This window comes from Vicugna pacos, chromosome 17, assembly GCF_048564905.1.
Source record: "Vicugna pacos chromosome 17, VicPac4, whole genome shotgun sequence".
NCBI lineage: Eukaryota > Metazoa > Chordata > Mammalia > Artiodactyla > Camelidae > Vicugna > Vicugna pacos.
In genome coordinates, this window is record NC_133003.1 from 14,412,331 (window position 1) to 14,434,086 (window position 21,756).

The window sequence follows — 21,756 nt, forward strand, 5'->3', positions numbered from 1 at the left end:
CACAGCTGGGCTATGAGGTCTCACTTCCCTTATCCATGCGGAAGACCTCCTCCAGTGCCAGCCTTGGAGGAGCCTGGTTATGGCTTAATTAGGAGACACGATGACCTTGTTGTAGGTCTTCCTGCCCAACCACTGACTTCTACTCCTACTGCAGTGCCTAGAATTGCAACATTAGGTTCCTACCTTTGTAATTAACATAGTGTTCTCTCCAGGGTCCCTTTTTGAAATGTAGCTCACCCTGTCCAAAGGAAATCGTCCTCCTGTGAAGAGGAAGCTATGGTGGTCGGTGGGATTGGCTGATGAGAGGGGAGAAGCTGACATGTTATAGAGAGATCGAGCAAGTATGTAGGGAAAGTGTTGCCCCAGCATAGGGCTCCCCGGTGTCTGGTCCAAATGTGGGTTCAACATCAGTCCAGCTCCTAGTAAAGACCAGCAGGGACTCAGCTGTTTGCTTCTCAGTGGGTCTTAGGACCCTCCTCCTGTAACCCCTACTTGGCTCTGATTGGCTGGGCTCAGCCTTTCACTTACATCTCTTAATTTTAAGCTTGTTCTTTCCCATTGAACCTTGGAGGGATACTCCCTGAGCCTTAAGGACTTTCCCTCCAGCTCACTCAACCCCAGTTATCTAGATCTTATAGGGGATTTGGAAGGAGACCTCTGCCCCTACAGAGGTCTGAACACCCTATCACTCCCCATTGTAACACTTATTATCAGAATTGAGAATAGTAATACATCTGTGACTACTGTTTCCAAGTAAAATGTGTAAAAGGTCATAGAAAGCATTTTTTTCCCTCCTGTCAAATGTTTTCAGAACCTCATGTTCATGAAGTTTTTTGTAACTGATGCAAACCCCATGCCATGATTTAGAAATCCTGATGCCTTAGCCAACAGAATGTATGTCTCCTTAATTCATGTAGGGAAAGGCCTGTACCTTTGTTGAAGGCCCTTAGGCTTTGCCCTTGTGTAGGGAAGGGTTCATGGGATCGTGAAATGGATCTCTGTGAATGAAGGAACCAAAGGGAAGTATGTATCTAAGTTCTGGTCAGTCTTTAAACACTAGAGTGGGATAATTTTTGGTTCCTTTTGTGTCACCTGACCATGACCAGGACTGGGCCCAGGATCCCAGGGGGATTGGGTCTGGCCATTTCCTTTCTGTCTACCTGTAGGCAAGGGGTGGTGTGTGGCGTGAGGCTGGTGATCCCTTGCAACCTAGGTGATGATGCGTAACCACACACATTTCATCTCAGGGCTCCTTACTGTCATTTAGCCTAATCTGCTCCAAAACCTGTGCTGGAATCCTCAGCCTGTTAGGCAGCTCAGCACTTCTCCAAGCAGTCTATCTGGAGTCCCTGTAGGAGATACGTTCACTCCAGAAGGCCAGGGTGTCTTCTTCCAGGCTTTTCATCCCTTGGGCCTGGGAACGTTCATTATCTCCTCCCCAAACTCACCCCAGGTCTCCTCCTCCACAGAGAGCACTGGCCAGACCTCCTAGCCTTAGATTTCCAGACTCACTCTGCTAGAAGGGAGCTCTAGGACTCACCAGAGGCCGTGGGATGGGCTTCTGGGGCTTCTTGGAGCCCAGCTTCTTCATGGCATTGTAGTACTTCTTCTGCTCCTCTGTCATGAAGATGTCCTGGCCCCCTAAGTGCAGAGACAGAATAACACACACTGCTGTTATTGCCTTCAATTGCAGCCAACCCCTTTGGGGTCCCCAGACAGGGGTGAAGGCTGCAATCAGGGGGCAAAGGTCAGTGTTGGTGCTCAAGGCCAAGACTGGGATCCCAGTTAGGCATGAGGGCTGCGAATAATGTTGGCTTCAGTCATGAGGCCAGGAGTCTGGAAGTAGAAGACTTGCCACTACTGCAGAAAGACCTGAGCCCCACTTATCTTTTTTTTCTGTTGGTTGAAGTTGTCAATTATGACCCCAACGAAGAGATTGAGTGTGAAGAAGCCACCGAAAATGATGAAGATGACGAAGTAGAAGTACATGTACACGTTGTCCTCCCACTTGGGCTGCATGCTGACCTGTGAGCACAGTAGGAGGAGGCATCTTAGTTTGTGTTCACCCCCAGGGAACCCTGAGACAAGGACCTGGCTGTAGGTGGCTTATTTGGGAGGTGATGCCAGGAAACAAGGATGAAGGAGGGGGAGGGGAGGCAGGAAGAGGATGAAGCCAGTAAAGGGGGTGGTCAAGCAGACCATCAACCTGGGCAACTGGCACTATGCCCTCTCAGGACTGTAGAACACACATGAGAATTGTACCTCCAATCTAAAGATTGCCAAAGCTTATCTGGGAGGGTTGCCCCTGCAGGCTTGCAGTCCTCCACCTGAACAAGCTCTGAGGCACTGAAGAAAGTCAAATCGCAGACAGAATCAGAAACACAGCCTGCGAGTGAACTCAGAGGTGGGCTGAGCGGGGGTGGGGCAGGGCATCAGCAGTGTCTGTGTAGTGGGAAAGGGTCCTTCCCCAGCAGCGCCCATCTCCCCACCTGGCTGCCAGGCTAGTCCCTGAAATTCCATTGTTCTAGCCACTGCCCTTGCTCCTACCTCTGCCTGGGGAGCACCCTCACACACAGTCCTTCAGGCGTTATCTGATCATTTCCTCAACGGTGAGCAGAGGAAGAACTTGATAAGCCTAGAAGACCAGCTTGAACTGGTCTCCAACAGAGGTCCAGCTGGAAAACTCTTCCAGGGAGGGATAGTGCCAGGTGGCTGGGTGACTGCCTCTTCCAGCACCAAGGCCACTTTCACTCTATTTCAAAAAGACGAATGTGGGCGGGACACACAGAGGGGGAGGCAGCAGGCACCGTAGACTGAGACTCACCTCCCGGGAATCCACAGCTGCATACATGATGTCCATCCAGCCTTTAAAGGTTGCCTAGAAACAAGGAGCAGAGGCCACTCAGTGTCTGCCCATCCATCCACACTGGCTTCTATCTTGATTCACTTATTTCTCTGTTTTTCTTATAGAGCATTGCCCTGTCTAGAGCCAGTTTTGACATGTTTCTGTATCTCCCAGGGCTGATTTCACTGCCCGGCACACGGTAGCAACTTGGGGACTAGTTTCTGAATGAACGCATGAACAAATGGTGGAGTGCAGGAGGTTGTGAGTAACTGCATGACAAATGTATAAGCGACTGCATTAACACCTGAATGAATGGAAGACTGAATGAACAAGTGGGTGAAGGCAAGGGAAGAATGAATGAATGAATGAAAGGAAATGTGAATGTTACTGTCATCATCACAAGCATTACCTATCATGACAATAGACCTGGCATATAGTTTACTACCCTCTAGGAGATGATTCGTGGTGGAAGACTGACCCTGTGGCTATAGCAGGTCTATCAGTACAAGTAGTGAACTCGAAGTCTTCACCTGATAAACAGTCCCACTGCAGGCCATCCATTTGTTCTATTCTATGAGCCCACATTGGTCTAACTGCACCACTGTGAGATCACACTCATTGGTAAGGCCTTCTAGCCTCATGGCGTGGTCTGCAGGACTAGGGAATGATCTCGGGTCACACTGAGTGCTACCCCTTGCAGTCTCCACATAGCATCTTCTGGAAGACTCCAGACCCTCCATGTTATCGAGCAGCCAAAGGAAGAGACGTAGTTGATCTCAGGACTCACCACCTGCAGAAGTGCGAGGTAGCCCATTGCAACGTTATCAAAGTTGACCTTCACGTTGACCCAAAAGAACTTTCCAGTGTAGTTTTGACGTTCACATTCAGACATGTTAGTCACAGTAGTCCAAGGCACAAGGGAAAAGTCTTCATTGGTGGTGTTGATGCATCTCTGAAACTTCCCCGCGAAGAGGTTCACGCCCATGATACTGAAGATGAGCCAGAAGATGAGGCAGACGAGGAGGACGTTCATGATGGATGGGATGGCGCCCACCAGGGCATCCACCACCACCTGGGGGAAAGGAAAAAAGACCTGGAACCCCACAAACACCCCACCCTCCTTGCCAGATTCCACTTCCTTCTACCCTCATGCAGGCTACTTCATGAGCCAGTGGCATTTGGAGGCAAGAGAAGTGAGTTAATTAGAGCCATAATTCAAACTCAGAAGACTGAGAGACGCTGGGCAGCTGAAGATGGCTTTATAGCTTTATACCTTCTCTGTCAGTTTCATTCAGGGCAGGTTTCAGTTTCTCTCCTCAAACTTGGGGAAATGGACAAGTTTACATGTACATACATGCTCATTTAGCGGGATGAGGGCGTGTGTTGTGCTTGCACATACTAACTTCTAGAACCTTGCTTTCTTTTCCTGAAATACAATACACAACATATAGTTTATGGTGTGCTTTGGTCAAGAATCAGTGAAAACCCAAAGCCATGTTCACCATCTTGCTTATCTGTAAATCAGCAACCCAGAAATAAAATAAAAATCAAAGTGTTTCAATCATAAGCTCCTAGCGTTTGTAAAGATGTAAGTCAATTTTAGAACTCCACATTTGTTTCAAAGATATGATGTCTTCTTTGAAGCAAGGGTGGAGGAAGAAAGCAAACTTTACTTTCTGTACCAGGAGGCTTTCATAATCTTGAAGAAGGGGAGGGGGAAAACTAGCAGTTCCTCATCCTCCCATAAGACAAGGGCCAGGCTTGTTAGCATTCCATCCTGAGGAAAACGGTGAGGGCAAGGCGGAGGCTGATAGTGAAGGATGAGGAAGGGGATGGATGAAAAGGGAGAATCCTCAGGACCAGATAACTGCCCTAAGTTGGATAGAAGATGCATTCCAGTTGGTGGTGGCTGAGCTGAGGATGTCACTATATTTAAATGGCTTATCAGAGGAAAGACCCAGTTTTCATGGAAAGATGAAGAGCTTGGGTTCCGGAGATTTTGGCAATAAGGACAAAAGGCAGGGTTGGTGGGGAGATTGAGGTAAGAGATGTTTGTGTAGCCATGAAGCAGGATCACATCACTAAGAGCAGGAGGGAGTGAGGCCTGAGTCCTGGTAGATGTGATCTTTGAGGTGAGAAGGGAAGAGGGCTTACAGACAGACTTGAAGGAGAACCGGGACTGAGGGCACTGTGGCACCACCAACATGACAGCAGGAAGTGGGGACCCCAAGCCGACCTGTGGGGGTGGGGCCGGAGCTCAGGGTCAGCGGTGTTGAAGGCATAAAGAGGGAAAGAGGTACCACATTCTGCAGACCAGAGTGGTTTGGAGATAGGTCTTACCCTCATGCCTTCAAATCGAGACAGGGCCCGCAGTGGCCGCAGGGCGCGGAGGGTCCGAAGGGTTTTGATGGATTCCATATCAGAATACTTCATCATCTTCGCTATAAGGCTTGTCAGTGAGATCTGGGCGTAGACAGAGAGGAAAAGCATCACCCTAGGGATCCAGAAAGACAGTCCTGGTGGAAGCAGGCAGGAAACCCCTCCCACCTCCTACTCTATCGGAGCCATCATCCTGGCTCCCACCTTATTCCAAACTTCAACCAGAGGTAGATCAAGAGTCCAGTCCCTTCCCTTTCATAAAAGATTTCCTTCATCATCATCTGAATCTTTGAGCAAGAAAAACTCAGTCTCCCACATTGCCACCCCTGGTATGTAAGTGGTCAAGCTCCCAGTGTAGTAAATCAGCCTTCCCTTTTCCCTCTGTGGGCACCAGCCTGGTCCCAACAGCCTTGAAAATTTGACTGACTTTCAGAGACTTGGAGAGATGATGGTCATTCATGGGGGTTATACTGAAAGTCTATTTTGATGAATATAAAGTGAGTCTCCATTGTTTTTGCTTAAAAAGTGGAGTGGAAAGAGTCCTGGGCTGGGTAGGGTCTAGTTCCCCCCAAACCCTGATTTCATTGTGACGCTGGATCAGTGCCTTGCTAGTCCAGGTTGTACTTTCACCCCCTATAAAATGAGGAGTCAGACTAAGAAAACTCCGAGGCCCTTATGGTTCTGCAGTTCTTCATAAGAATGACTGGCATGGGGCCATGAGATCCAGCTTTGACAGACAGCTGAAGTATAATGACTGAGTCACGAGTCCCTGTTGGTTGGTCAATTCTGCATTCTTCTAAGTGTTGGACCAAGGACTGCAAAGGACACAAACTGATATCGAAAAATGGTCCACCTTCCAGAACTTTAAAGGTGCCAGGGGATACCGTATGCGTTGGCTTAAGCTTGCCAGAGACTGTGACCCAATCCTGGGAGACCCCAACTGCACCATGACTGGTGGGCTGAATTCAGGCTCAGCTTAGCTTGACAGCTAGGTAGGGATGGACACCAGAACCTCCGAAAGGGAAGGGTTTACACTTGGGTACTAGAGCCTCAAACAAGGTCTGTTCTCTAATAGTGGCTTATTCCACCAGGACAGAAAAAAAAAAAGTGGAATAGAAAGGACCCCCTTCCTTCATTCAGGCAAGGCTCCAGACACCAGCAGGTAGCTCCAGGCACCCAGCTGCCTAGCTGACTGAGAATAGGAGGTTTGGGGCCAATTCCATGCTGGCCCCTGTTCAGTCCTTTGCTCAGCCCCTGGGAAGGCTGCCTCAAGTGCAGAATCTGCAGTTGGGGTGATCAGGAGCTGGGCCTCTCCATCAAAGCTCTCCCCTCCAAGCCCCATTCCTTTCCCATTGCTTAGGCCACTAGCCTCCCGATCGGTCTCTAGGTCCCAGTATTGCATCCATTCCATCCATTCCCCACTGCAGATTTGATTATGGTCATGTTTCCCTCTTTCTCCCAACCTTCACTTACGCTTTGTCATCTTCAGGATAAGCTCCAGACTCCTGAGCCAGTATTATATGGCCACAGCCTGCTTTTCTAGTCATATTTCACCCATATCCTACCCGCAAATCAAATTATTCCCTAAATGTACCTGTGTCTGTGCCTTTCCCCAGGGTCATTCTTTAATTAAAATTGGCCACCCCCAGTCCTTTTTGCACCTTGTGGCTCCTATTCATTTTAAGCCTTACACAACCCCTAGAGTGGAAGGAGGCTCATGTCTCTGTGTCTCAAAGACACTAATTATTTCCAGCAGTGCTCACTACATCCCCCCTCATCATCTGTTTATTTCTCTATGTGTGTCTTATCTGCTGGAAGATTAAAGTGTAAACTCCTGGGGGTAGGGAGTTTTAATTTCTTGGCTTCTATCTCTCCCAGAATAGTTCATAAAACAATCCTATATTCAGTAGTTATAAATAAACATTTGATAAATTGAAGAAAAGCTGGAAGCATGTTGGGATGGATGGATGGAAGGAAGAAAAGAAGGAAATGAGAAATTTTGATAGAAAGTTGAAGGATGGTTGGATAGAAGAATGAATTAAATGATACAAAGATAGATACGATAGTTGAAAGGAAGTGTGGAAGAAAGCAAGCAAAGAAGAAAAGACAAAATACAGAAGCATGGATAGTGGATGGAAGGGATGGATGGCTGGGTAATATGATTGATGGATGAGTGAAAAGGTAGATGTATAGAATAGACAAATGGAAGGGACTGGAGAATGGATGGAGGGTTGACTGGATGGATGAATGCATGCGTGGATGGATGAATGGACAGATGGGTGGAAAAAAGGAAGGATAGATGGATGAGTTAAAGGAAGAAGAGAAAGATGAAAAAATGAATGAATAGAAGGATGCTTGGATGGAAGATGCTTGAATGAGTGAATAGAAGGTTAGATGAGAGGATAGTTAGAAACACAAATCAAAAGGTAGGAAGGAAAAAGGAAAGGTGAATGGTTGGACAGATGGAAGGAGGGGTGTATGGAAAAAAGGGTAGATGATCAAAAGGAAGAATTAGTAGGAGGATGGATGGATGGATGAGTGGGTGGCCATTTCAGGTGATCAGGAATGAAACTAGTGAGACTTACTCAGGTAGGAGTGACTGTGCCCTTAACAGGGGTGGGTAGCCAGAATAAAACATTTCCCTTTTTTTATGAATATTTGATATACACAAAACTATCACCTCAGACTTCAGGCCTCACAGCGAATCCCTGTGGTACAGTGGCCTGATGCTGCTAGTGCACTGGTACCAGGAGAGAAAAGAATTGGGTGCACAGACCTGCTGTGGAGGGCCTGCCAACACAGGAGGCTGGACAGAATGTTCTGAACTGGACCCGGTCCAGCTTCAGGAGGCAAGCACCAAATACAGACACATTTCCTAACACCTCTGATGTGCAGACCTTGGCACTGGTGACTGCGGGAGTGTGGGAGGCAGAGACAAACATAGCACGTGCCTCCTCCTGCCTGCAGGGACCCTCAGATGTGCAGCAGTGAACAAATAACTCAGACAGCCACCCTGCAAAGCCAAGACTGCAAGGGCCTGGACGGATAGAGGGCTGTACGGCTAAGAGGAGGGAGCGACCACTCCTGGCTTTGGCGGCTAGGAAGGCTCCTAGAGACTTTACTGAGGATGGTCCCCTCACAGCTTTGAGGAAGCTCAAGTGTAACATGTGGGAGGCACCTGGTAAATCCCCTAATGCAGGGTTAGTGGACACATGTTAGTCTGGACACATGAGCTCCAGCTCATCACCTCTGCAAAGGGACCCTCTACCCCTTTTAGTGCCACTGAGGAGATTCCAGTGGTGTAAGCTCGGTGGTTCTCAATCTTGTCTGCATATTAGACGTGCCCAGAAGCTTTTACAAAATCCTGATGCCTGGACTCCACCCAGGATCAACAGTAAGACCCAAATCTCTGGGAAGAGTAGTGTTTGTTCACTGTGTTCTTAAGAGCTCCCCAGGTGATTCCAAAGCACAGCCAGGACCGGGGACCACTGAGTCAGTGGGAGGGCAGGTTCTCTGTGCTGGGCAGCCCTCAACATCCCTAGGTCCAGAAGCTCTGTCAATGGACATGAGGGCATGTGCCATCTTGCTCTGGATGTAAAATACAGAGGGCGGTAAGTGGGCTTTCTGGATGGAGACCTAGGAACTGAGGACTCATCTGAGGACCACCACTGTGTTGGAATCATGTACTGCCTGGACCTTATCATTCACAGGTATGCAGGGCTATCCTTGGACCCCTTGCTAAGACTTCGCTTTGGAGTAGGCCTTGAAGGCCAGGCCTCTGAGCTTCCTTTGCACCAGCTGCAGCCATCAGCCAGAGAAGACCCCAAACCCCACATGTGCCCACTGGGCCACTCACATTCACGATGAGGAAGTCCAGCCAGCACCAGGCATTGGTGAAGTAACTTTTAAAGCCATAGGCCATCCACTTGAGCAGCATCTCAAACACAAAGATAAAGGTGAACACCCTGTCGGTGTACTCCAGCAAGGCCTTCACCTTGGGCTTCTGGTCGAGGTAAAAATCTTCAAAGGCCTGGAAAGAAGGGAGCAAAATGGTAGGCAGCCTGAATCCACAGCACTAGGGTTTGGGGACAGGGAAGGACCAGCCAGCCCTGCCTGCAGCCCCGGGAGAGCTTTGCTAACCAGCTTGCCTGCATCATTTTGTTTTCTCTGCTCTGGGGAGATAGTGGAGGAGGCACTGGGAGATACAAACCAGGACTTCCTCGGAGCGGACGGGGACACACAGCCCTGCTTATACTTTGCAGGGGAGCTGAACACAAGTGAGAAAGGAAACCTGCTCGAATTGGATTCTGGAAGTGAACCAAAGGGATTGCTAACAGTGACTTGGTTTAAAAATAAAAGCATCCAAGGATGGTCTTCACGAAAATGAAAGTAAGACTCGCCAATGAACTCTGAAAAAGAATGCTCCATCTCACTGGTAATCAAGGAAATTAAAATGAAAAGAAGCTGCCATGTCTCTTTTGTCAGACTGATGAAGATGAGAAGGCATGGGTGAGGGAGAGGAGGGAACCCTCGCGTTGGGGTGGCTGAGGGGAAGCAGCTACTCCCCTACAGGGCTGAGGGGAGGGAAAACCAGTTCAGTCTTCTGGGAAGCCGATTTGGTAACATGACTCAAAGGCTTTAGAGACTCAGCAATTCTGCCTTCACACTGTAACTGCAAGTACTTAAAAAAAAAAAAAGCATGTATCCTAAGGACACTAGATGTTGTGAGTGCCCCACCCACATCCTGTTTAAGGGGCCAGTGTGACCATACCCAGCTGTGACTGTTGGCTGCCAGTAGCTGGTGAATGCCTCCATTGCCTGAGCACACTTCCCTGGGCTGAGGGGATCTGCCCCCGCTCTAGGAGATCATGTCACTCCTCTGGGGGCAACCAAGGCCCTCTGATTGTCCCCTTGCTTCAAAGTGGGACAGTCCCATGGGCCCTCTGGGCTTCAGAGCTCCCATGAGATCAGGCTGACGCTGGACCTTTCCCTGCTCTGCCCGCCTTCCTTCACATGCTCCAGCTCAGAGTGCACCCTCCATATACTGCACCCGAATTTCTGTGTCCTAAGACTAGACCTATGACGGGAAATAAGTCAATGTCTCCAAAGGAGTATATATAAGGATGTTCAATGCTTTTTAGAAGAGAGCTTGGGATGGCAGTTAAATAAATGATGACACATTCCTGTCATGGAATACTCTGCAGCCATTTAATGAGGTAGGACTGGATTACGGAGAAAATTGACTGAGAAATTACAGAATGCACAAATGCGGCTTCCGTTTTGTAATATTTATGTATTACATGCCTGAGAAAGATGGGAAGGAAGTACACCAAAATGTTTTCAAAGTGAGATTCACTGAGTGATAGGGAAATGGGTGATATTTCTTTCTTTGCGTTTTTCCATAATTTCCAAGTGGTTTTTTTTTTTCGCACTTTGTCAGATAAAAACTCATGCTATTTATTTTTTTAAAGCATACTCAAAGTAAAAGCATAAGGAAGACTAAATTTGGTGCCAGCCTGTTCAGTCCCTGGGGGAAGGAGATGGGGAGGTGAGGGAGAGCAGCTGGGGGCGGGGCCAGCAGCTGGTGATGGGAGCTCCCTGTGGGGAGGGAAGGGGAGGGAAGGAGAGAGAAGGGAGGGAGTAAGGGACAGCGGACAGGAGAAATGAGGAGAGAAAGCCCAGGGGAGCTAACGAGGTGATGAAGAAGGCACCTAGTCCACAGCACACATGGTTATATTCCCATTAAATGATCAAGGTTGTTTTCAGGACAGAGGGAAGGGCAGGTGTGGCGAATGCTCTGCCCAGCCTCCTCTTGCTCTGCAAAGTGGCAGCTATTCTGGGTGGACAATGGGCACCGTCAGATGCCACCATCCCTTCTCCACTCAGCCAAGATGGCAGATCAACCTGCTCCGTGCAACTCTCTTCTCCCTCGGCTTCGTGCTATCGCTAGCCTAGTCCTCCTCCCACCTATTAGCTCTCCAACCTCTTCTCACCTGCCTTTGCTCCTCCCTCAGGCTGAGACAACACCCTGAGCAGTTCTGCTCCCTTCCTGGGAAACCTGGCATTAAAGGTGGTGCCCAGGTAGTCAGTAGATTGTTTTCAGGGAATAAATGACATGTAGGGAGCAAGATAAGTGGAAACACTTGGAGCTGTGAATCAAGAGACGGCTCTAGTTCTCCCTTTAACTAATAGCTGGGACCCTGAGCAGCTCCCTCTGTGTCTTTGGGCTGTGACTTCCTCATCTATGGAATGTGGACAACTGGGGATGAGGAGTCCCTTCCTGTGTCTACATCTATCTTGGTTCATTGGGGAGATTGTTGAGACTGTGTAGTGAGCCTAAGCCATGGTGCAGAGAGAAACATCCTTCCTTGTCCTACAAAGCTGGGTGTTCAGCTAGGGGCTTAGGAATTGTCTCTTAACTCTGAATCTCTTGGCTGATAAGGCCTTGTTATTCAAAGTGTGGTCTGTGGACGGCAGCATCATCCTCACCTAGGAGCTTGTTGGAAATGCAAATTCTCAGGCTCCAACTCAGCTCTACTGAATCAGAATCTGCATTTTAACAAGCTCCCCAGGAGCTTGTTAACAAGAAGTCCTGTTACAATGATTTGCTGTGAGCTATGAATGAATAATAGCCGTATTTGTAAGTGGCTTGCTAGGGCAGGGAGGGATGGTCCTCTTTGTATTGGGCCCTCAGGAAAGGGCTGTGAGTTTGGGAGGCCAGAAGGTGGAAAGGTGGAAAGTCAGGGGCTTTGGGATCAAATGAGGGCAAAGTTAGGTTTTGGTACGGACAAGCTGGATAACCTTGCACAAGTCAAGTCCCCTAAGCCCTCTGAGTGTCAGTTTCCCCATCTATAAAGTGGGCTGTATACATGCATTGCTTGAAATCCTTGCAGCCAGTATATCAGGCACCTCAAACACCTGCTCGAGGAGCTGGCAGGCTGGGCTGCAGCTCGACTTCCAGCCACACAATGGGGACTTTCAGCCCAGGAAGCAGGGGGGCCCACTGCTGCAGCTCTGGGGCCTTTGGATTGTGGGGGAACCCGCCTGGAGGGCTCTGGGGCAGGGACCCCACCTCCCCTTACTAGAGATCCACTGCTGAGCAGGATCATGAAGACAATGAAGCTCTCGAACCAGCTGTGCTCCACGATGTGGTAGCAGGTCTTGCGCACCTGCCAGCCCACGGTCCAGGGAAACTTGGTGACGTTCACTTTGCAGCAGGGATAGTAGCGAATGCAGCCTGTGGGGAGAGGAGACTGAGAGTGAGTGATGTCCCACTGTTAAAGGAGGAGTGTTTTTGCTTCAGCCTGGTGGGCAAACCCCTCTGCTGGGAAATCCACTGGCCACTCCTTTGGAAAAGAATTCTTTCCTGGAATAGGAGAAAAGTGGGGTCTCTTTCAGGCAGCATCTCCATCCTGCCCTTCAGGTGTTCCTTTCCCCTCCAGTCTTGCCCAGTCTCACCTCCTCCCAACCATCTTCCTCCCTACAGATGATACCAGTGGTCCCTGTCCTGGTGCCCGTCCTCTCTGGAGGCTTGAGAAGCCACAGGGCCTGGGCCTGGGGTTGTCTGAGGGGCTATGTTCTGAGCCAGTGCTGAACTGAAAGGTCAACACACGGCTGGGATGGGGTCTGGGTGCAGCCCAGCTCAGGGTCATGTGAAACTGGAAACTCATTGAAGTGTGTGTGTTTTTTTTAAATTACTTTTATGGTATGAACTATATGATTATTCATTTATTGCACAAATATCTATGGACAATACAACGGGTCTCACTGTTCTAAACAGCGAGGAAAAAGAAGAGTAAGAGGCAGGTCTGCCTTTCAGAGTCACACAAAAGATGGAGGGACACAGACGCATCATGGCCTGCCTTTGAGTCCTTTATGTCCCAAATCAAGAGTTTATGGCAGTGGCTGTTTTTCCCTTTGAACCTCAAGAGGGCCAGTTTATAACTCAGGTGTTTTCGAGGGTGATGAGGAAAGCACAGCCTTTGCTTGCCTCTGTGTCTGAGTGAGGCAGCCAGAGGCCCAGCTTGTCTGTCTGCTGTGGACCCCAGGCCAGGGCCCTGGACAGTGGTGGTGGGATGTTTGTGGAGCTGGATTCTGGCCCTCAAGCATGTCAAGGGGAGGAGGCCTGTGGCTACCACTCTACCTTCTGTGAAGCAGTCATCTGGTTCATCGAGGTCATCTGCCAGTTCGGGGATCTTCCTCAGGATCTCCTGGGGATCTGGGCAGTCCACGGTGCTGCATTCTGAGGAGCTCATGTCGTCCACTCCCTGCAGGGCAGAAGCCCTGGCAGTGAACCCCGCTCTCTGCAGGGCCCAGGAATCTGCACATGGTCACTGCAGGTCTGACCAGCCCAGAGCTCCAGACACAGCGAGAGCCCCTCAGGGCTGGACCACCACGGCGTCCCTTGTGTTTTGGTGCCTCGCCAGCTGAGCCCCAGAACAGCAGTGCTCTCTGCAGAGCCCCAGAGGTTCAGCTGTGAGAGGCTTTAAACCTCCAGGCCCCTGATGGAGTGCTGGCGATGGCCCCGAGACACCGTAATTACACCCATAAAGACTCTCAGCCTTCACTGGGTTTGAATATTTAATCACGGAGCTATGCTGCAGGGGCCCTGCTGCCCTCCTGGCAGCTTCAGCCCTATCGTGTCTCCAGATGAATTCAATTAGGAGCTGAAGCTGCTCTCATATTAGTAAACCTGATCGCTTGGCTAATGGACCCAAGTGGAGGGGTGGGTCTCCATCTGTCACTGTCAGGCCCCTCCCTGCCTGGCCAGGGTCATGGACAAAAACAAAAACAAAAACAAAAACAATCCCCAGCAGCTGTGTACTGAAAACACCCAGTAGAGAAAACTAGCCAGAGGAGACCTTAGAATGCCCAGGAGAAACACGCTGTCCATGTGTAGAAGGCGGTAGCCCTCATCCTGCTGGACCCGAGTGGCTGGTGTTCACCCAGGGCCCTCAGATCCCATCTCAGACCCCTCTCTTATCTCACCCCGCTGGGTAAGCCTTGCCCAGCAGCACACAGCTAGTGGCTGGCACTCCTCAAGCGGATGGGCTTGATAACTTTGGGATGAATTATGTCCTTCTTATCTTTGCTTTCCCAGTGCCTGTCACCGCCAGCACTCAGTGGCTAGGTGTCAAGTTAAATTCTTGAATTTAATACAGTGCTATTACAGATGCTAAATCTTTATGGATACCTCTTTCACTGTAGCTTTTTTTTTTTTTAAGATTTGTAATGAGACTACCAAGTTTATTTTTACCTTTTGTATGATGTTCCTAAACCCCGAATCTTCTTTCTGCTCAGTCTCTGTAAGGCTGTCAGCATACCGTTCAGTATAGACAGCCTCTGCCCAGTACCAGTCTGGTTTTGACCGGAGAAGACAGTGTGGACAAAAGAAAGCGGGGGTGGGGGGTGGCCACAGGGAAGACTTCCTCACAGGAACTCTGACTTTCATCTGTTGGCTCTTGAAAGATACTTAACTTTTCTCTGTGCATTGTCTTTTGTTTCCTTTTTTTCTTGGCTGTCATTTTCTGGGCACTTATTCCATTTCTGGCAGGAGCTAAACACTTGACAAGCAGTATCTCATTTAAGCTTCAAAAGAATCCTACCAAGAGGCATTACTGCTCATTTTCACACATGGAGACACGGAGGCTCAGAGAGGTTGAGGAACTGGTCTTCCGTCCCCAGTTCATAGAACCTCACTCTTCCTGCTGAAATCATGCTGATTAGCCCAGAGGTTAAGGAGGACTTTAAAAATTTCCAGGAAGAGACATGAGGTTATGCGGTTGAGTGCGGTTTGGAATACCCGACCCACAGTCTGGACCCCACCCCCATCCTCCAGCCGCCACCATCCCACTGGTCAGTGTCCAGCAGACTGTTCAACCTCTCCAGGAAGCTCACACACCTACCTCTGCAGGGCCCTGTGCAGCAGCCTCGTCTTCCCGCTTCTCACCTAGGTTCGGAGCTAGGTCCTCAGAGGACATCCCAGAACCTGGGCTCCTGGGCGGCAGGTGATCCTCGTGTCTCCCAACTTGCAGCAGCTGCTCCTGCTAGTGAGAGAGGGTCCCAGCTTGGGTGCCTGGGCCCATCCTCAGCTGACTACTAAAGTTGAAGAGATCTTGCCCATACAATCTGCCAGAACCAAGGACCTAATATATGCAACTAACATACAGACATACATACACTTGGGTAGAGTGAGCATGGAGAACTCTATAGCCAGACAGATCTGTGTGTAACTCTTGGTGTGTCATCACTTACAAGCTGTGTGACCTTAGGCAAATTATTTAACCTCTCTTATCTTCATTTTTTTTTCCCATTTGCAAACTTGAGAAGGCCAGTTCTACTTCCTTTGGTTATTTTGATGACTTATTATGTTAATACTTGCAAAACACTTCCCATGCAGTGCTTGGTTTCACAGATGTTAGCCGTGACCATTATTACTTGTCCAGAGGTCAGAATTAGGCCCTCTGGAGACCCCAAGAACCCCTAAAGTTACTAAAAATGACTCTGAGTGGAGACAGCCATCACAGAGTTCATGTCCTTTATTCTGGGGATGGTGACGCCCTGCCCTCGGCTGTCACCCAGACAAAGGCATGTAAAATATGGCAGCTGATAACAGCAGCTGCTGGAATGCAAGAGAACTGACAGCTGCAGGGGAAGGAGGCTATGGAAGAGCTCCAGACTCAAGGCACTTAGTGGCCTGGCCAGCAGCGCTCTGTGCCCCCGGGCCCTACAGGGATCCCTGTCTCCCCACCTTGTGCAGATGTGCGTGCCCCGAGTTGTTGAGATGAGGTTAACTAGGGTTAATTTATCAGCTTAAGGTGGTAAGGAACTGTGCAAAGCATTTAAAAATATATATTACCAAAAAGTGTGTTTTAAATTCTTTGGTGTCAAAGGAACAAGTGTCATTTCCCCGTGACATCCCTTGTTGCAAAAAGCTGGATGAATGAGTCACATAATGATCGGGACTCTTTCATCTGCTGGTGAAGATTAGACGAGCCTTGCTCTTGGACAACATCCCGTTCTTAGAGGAATCTTATTAGCATCTCCTGCACAGAGCCTGGCTTGGGCAGAGTGAATGGGGCAGCTGTTTGAAAGACAATTCCAAGCACCTCGAAGTGGCCGGGGCCTCAGACGCTGCCCCTCCACCCTGCTTGCCTGGGGAATTCTGACTCTTTCTTCCGGGCCCTGTTTAAATGCCACCTCCTCCAGAGAGCTTGGCACAGTTTGTGCTTCCTTACGTCAAGGGCTCTTCTGCCTTGCTGGCCTGGGGCTTCACAAGGCTGTGCCAGCCCTGAGGTTGGAAAACCTCTTTATCACAATCTCCCTACTGCCCCTGGTCACTCCAGCCCCGAGGGCCCTCCCTGCGTCCTGCGGCGGTGCCGTAGAACTCTCACCTGCCCTTGAGGGATCACTTGCTGCCGGGTGCTCCGAGCATCCTCCTCACCATCATCCTCCAGTTCATCAAGATCAGATTCACCCTCGGCAATGGGCACAGAGACCCATATGTTAGGATTGGTGATGAAATCACTGTGGTCATCCCTGGGGCCTCGGGGAGCCAGGAGTCCTCCAGGACTCCCCATGGCCGTGTCTGCTGCAATGTGGTTCTTGGCTTTGGTGGCGGACAGTGGGAGTTTCACCACCAGCTGGGGCTCTGACTTGGGCCGGGGGAGCAAGCAGGGTCGGCTGAGGAAGCTGCGAAGGGCCTCCTTGGTGCGACGGCTAAACACCTGGATCCGTGCAAGGGCCACCTGCAGCTTGTTCACCTCCCCATCCTCCTCTGGGGCTGTGAGGTTGTCGGCGCTAAAAGAGTTCAGGAGCAGGGCGATGAAGAGGTTAAGTACCTGAAGAGAAAGAGTGGAAGGGAACATCACTCAATCAATGAGCTGAGCCCCGCCACAGCCCACCAGGTCGGCAGCTGGGTGGCAGGACAGCCGCACCTAGGCTTCTCCCTGCCCACCCAGGATGCTTTCCCTCTTGGGGGAGTGGACACTCTGACGCAATTGAGGGGGTCCTTGGGGATGCCCCAAGTGACCTGCCTCATGTGGACAAGGCTTGGAAACACATTCTCCACCACAGAGGAGGATCACCTCTGCTGAGCAAAGGGACATTCAGGGATGACAAAGAGGAACAGGCATGGGCTTGCCCCAGGACTACCCTCATCATCCACACCCTGGGTTCTGTTGCTTATTCTGGAATCCTGGGCACATCTCCTGTCACCCATAAGCAGAGAGTGGGGACTCCCTATCTTTCAGAGTGGTTGTGAACAGGAAATGACACGAGGGATGTAAAAGTGCTCAGAGAGGCAAACTCCCTGCCTGAGGGCCAGAGGTCCCTGTGGCTCTGCAGGGATGGGGAAGTCAGCCTGGGAGAAAGGAGTTTCGTCCAGCCCCCTCCTCGGGAATGTGGGGAGAAGGCACCTATGGCTCAGGGACCCTGATGGGAAAGATTTTGAAGAGTCTGGATTTGTTGTTTCATCCCCTATCTTGGTATAGCTTTCTCTTTTCTGTAAAACTCTTATGGGCAAAGAATCTAAGTTGGTTGACTTCCAGGGCAATAAGAAAAGGGCTCCTGCAAGGCATGGAAGCAACCTAAGTGCCCATCAAGATTGGCTTGAGAAGATGTGGTAGATTATACACACACACACACACACACACATACATACATACAATGGACTATTACTCAGCCATTAAAAAGAATGAAATATTGCCATTTGCAGCAACATGGATGGACCTAGAGTATAATGCTTAGCGAAATAAGTCAGAGAAAGCAAATTATTATATGATATCACTTATATGTGGAATCTAAAAAATAATACAAATGAATCTATACACGAAAGAGAAATGGATTCACACACAGAAAACAAACTTATGGTTACAAAAGGGGAGAGGTAGAAGGGGAGGGATAAATTAGGAGTATGGGATTAACAGATATAAATTACTATACATAAAATAGGTAAGCAACAAGGATTGACTGTATAGCACAGGGAATTATACCCAATATATTTCAATAACCTATAATGGAATATAATCCGCAAAAAAAACCCAGTTGCTATGCTATACATCTGAAACTAACACAATATTATAAATCAACTACACTTCAATAAAAAAAAAAAGAAAGGGGCTCCTGGAAATCACATCTCCCACCTGAACCCTGGCCAGAGCTGGGAGAGCAAGGGTGCCAAGAATTTGAGTGAGTTAGAGACAAGCTGAGGATGTGGAGCCAGGCTTGGCCAGAGGAAGGGTGCTGGGACCAGTTGGAAGAAAGGTCACCAGAGGGGCTCCCCCCAGCCTAGTTTTGTTATTATCATCGCGTTGGCTGTTGTCCATGATCCAGCTCCTCTCCTTCCTCTTGTCTCATTGTGTTTGCCCACCTGCTCCTATCGAGACCCCGTGTAGCTTGGAGACGTCAGCCAGTTCCTACTCCCCTGGAAAAAGATGTCTTCTGAGACCCCCTAGAGTGGGCACAGGAAATCTCCCTTCAATAACTAACAGCTACTGTTTATCGAGTACCTGTTGTGGCCCAGACACTGCACTAGGCAATTTGCATGTATCATTCCTGTAATTTAATTCTCCCAGTAAGCCCATGAGTAAGCACTGTTTTCTTGATTTTAAGGAAATTAAAGCTCAGGAGATTGTCTCTTGTGCTGGGTCACCCAGCTTTATTAGAAGTGGAGCTGGGATTCTAAACCAGGTCTTTTCTTCTCTATCGTATCTGCTATTTCCAGCTGCGTCCCAACCAAGAGTTCTTATGATGCGTCATCCCTGGGGCCTCGGGGAGCCGGGAGCCCTTCAGCCAGGGTGGGGGGCCGATGTAGGCAGAACATGTGCAAAACTTCCTAGGGTCCCCGGGACGTCTCCTGCACGGCCCACAAGACAGTGCCCCATCCAGGGGGCTCAGCACTCACCACCAGGTTCCCCAGAACCATCACAGTCAAGAAGAGGATGAGGCAGATGGATTTATCACCGACTTCCATGCAGGCCCACATGTTCTCGATCCACTCTCCACAGAGGATCCGGAAGACGATGAGGAAGGAGTGGAAGAAGTCATGCATGTGCCAGCGCGGCCAGTCTTCGTTGGGCGCAGAGATTTTGTGCCGGTTTTTCTTGTAGTTGTCCCCAAGGAGCTGTTTGCCAACCAGGGCGAAGACAAAGACGATGATGGCCAGGATGATGGTGAGGTTTCCCAGAGCACCCACTGAGTTTCCAATGATCTTAATGAGCGTGTTTAAGGTTGGCCAGGACTTGGCCAGCTTGAAGACCCGCAGCTGCAGAGAAATGGAGACTGTGTCAGGTCCTGGAGGCTGCTTTCATCACCTTTCATCTCAAGTCTTAGCCAGAAACCAAAGGTGTGGGAAAAGCAGGTGGCAGCTCATTCCATTAACATGGGTTGATCCCGGGAAGCTGCTTTCAGAGAACTTTCTTCCTATGTCACCAGTTACTCAAAAATATGACCAGCCCTCTATGGTCCCTATGCACTCCACTGTCTGTAGCAAAGTCAGGAGTCTCATACTGGCATGGGGGTCTTGTGACATGTACTCTGTTCTGTAGCCACAAGCCTCCTGAATGTGGATCTATTCTGTGGAGTGGAGTAGGGTATGATGGAGCTCACAAATGTGTGAAAACAGCCCACTTTTGACCTGCAGAGAGGCTAGCCTCCTGCATGTGGGGCATGATCCACTGCATTTGAGAGATACTGGCTAACCATCATCTTAGGGCATTTTTCATCTGGAGGGCAGACAACATCGGTTGTCCTAATCAGCTCTGAAATGGCAAGTATGCGTGATTTCATGGAACTGGGATTCGTCAGTTTGTTTAATTGACCAATCTACCTATTTTGTTGAATGCCAGCCAGGCATGTGCATGGCACTGTACTAACCTGTGAGGTATATGGGGAGAGGTACGTGGGCTTCTACCCTCATGGAACTAATGGTTTAGTTACAGAGACAAGGCAAAGACTCAAAGTCTTCATTGTCAACCCAAATGTGCTAAGTCCCACAAGAGAGCAAAAGAGATGTCTAAATATTAAAAAAAATACATTTGTGTAGTTCTCTAATTTGTTAGAAAGAAACATGTGAGCTTAGCGATCATGGATGGGCTAATTTACGGAGTACTTACTAAGAGCCAGGCTCTGGCCAAGGTGCTAGGATGCCATGCTGGACAGAACAGCAGTTTAATCTTCCAACACAGCAATGAGTAAGTCCCAAGGGAGGAGATTTAATCCTCTTATTCAGGAAGTTCCATATCCATTTTCTGATGTGATTGGGGAGGTGGTCTATGTTTCCTTTAGATCTAACATGGAACTTACTTTAATGAGGATGCTTTACTTTTAGAATAGAATGCAAGGTAAGTCTAATAGCTGTCCTCTACTGGGGAGGTCACCACTTGATGGTGAAATGAGCCTTACACTTGTGAAGAGTATCAGAAGACAGAGTAATAAGGTAGACTACACTGGGTCCCCCGTGGGTTCCACTTTCCATCAAAAAGTTACTAAAAATGCTAGGTAATAAAATCTTAAGCACATTGATGATATGTCAATAAAGTAAGTAATTCTTTAGCCAAAAATTAAGTGACTATGGGAATTTAGAAATATAAACAGATTGCTGAAGCCAGCTTTTTCTCTGAAGACATTTGCAAAACTGAGTGAATCTGAGCATACGTTTTAATGGCCTCATGAGGCATAGCAAGCAGGAAACACATCCAAGGGCCTGCCTAAGGTAGAGAGTAAAACAGGAATTTCTACCCCCTGCCCCATTAAGGCTAGATTCCATAAGAAGTATCTCTCAAGACAAGGGCAAACTGAGTGGCAAATTTTAGATAAAACTGAGAGAGGTTACTGCCAGAAGGCATTCACTAAAAGACATTCTAAATGATGTCCTTCAGGCAGAAAGAAAGTGATCCCAGAAGGATGGTATTCTATGCAAGAAGGTATAAAGAGCAAGGAAGGCGTAGTATGAGACTGAATCTAAACAAACACTGAATGGACACAACAATAAAATCTCATGGGGCAGGGCAGAGCCTGGCTATATGGTCCCCATTCACATTTACTCATCTCAGACACAAAAGAAGACTTTTCCAGCTTTACTTGCAAATAGTTGTGGTCATATTATTGGATTCCGGCTGATGGAATAGAGATGGGGATGGAAGTAACATACACTACTTTCAGGCAGAGCCATAAAACGCCATGCACTTTCTCCTCCCCTCCCATGGCCGCCATAGAGGCCACCCACTGAAGATGGTGACATCACATCATCCTGGATCCCTGAGTCACTACTTGGAGTGGACACATCAGGAAAGCTTCCCAACCAGCACTGAGTATGTTGCAAAACATAAACCTTTATTATATTAATTCACAGATTTAGAGATTGTCACTGCAACTACTTGTACTTATCCTGAGTAATGTAGCAATTAGTACACTGAAGAGAGCCATTGCCATATCAACATTATCAAATGCATGACACTGGCTTTGTGATTACATGGTGGACAACAGGGAAACTGATATAAGGAGGATTGGAAAGTGGTGATGTGTGTTGTGGT

At 48.8% G+C, this 21,756-nt stretch overlaps 1 protein-coding gene across 1 annotated transcript in view; it reads right to left on the reverse strand.

The window, feature by feature from the left end:
• The window catches only part of SCN10A (sodium voltage-gated channel alpha subunit 10), a 77,195-nt gene that overhangs the window by 8,705 nt on the left and 46,734 nt on the right, over positions 1-21,756 (reverse strand). Inside the window, 11 exon segments of the mRNA XM_072941026.1 lie at positions 1,541-1,645; positions 1,888-2,025; positions 2,825-2,878; positions 3,633-3,917; positions 5,186-5,308; positions 9,081-9,254; positions 12,307-12,461; positions 13,368-13,491; positions 15,130-15,270; positions 16,618-17,064; positions 19,128-19,487. Coding sequence (XP_072797127.1) covers positions 1,541-1,645; positions 1,888-2,025; positions 2,825-2,878; positions 3,633-3,917; positions 5,186-5,308; positions 9,081-9,254; positions 12,307-12,461; positions 13,368-13,491; positions 15,130-15,270; positions 16,618-17,064; positions 19,128-19,487 — 2,106 coding nt within the window.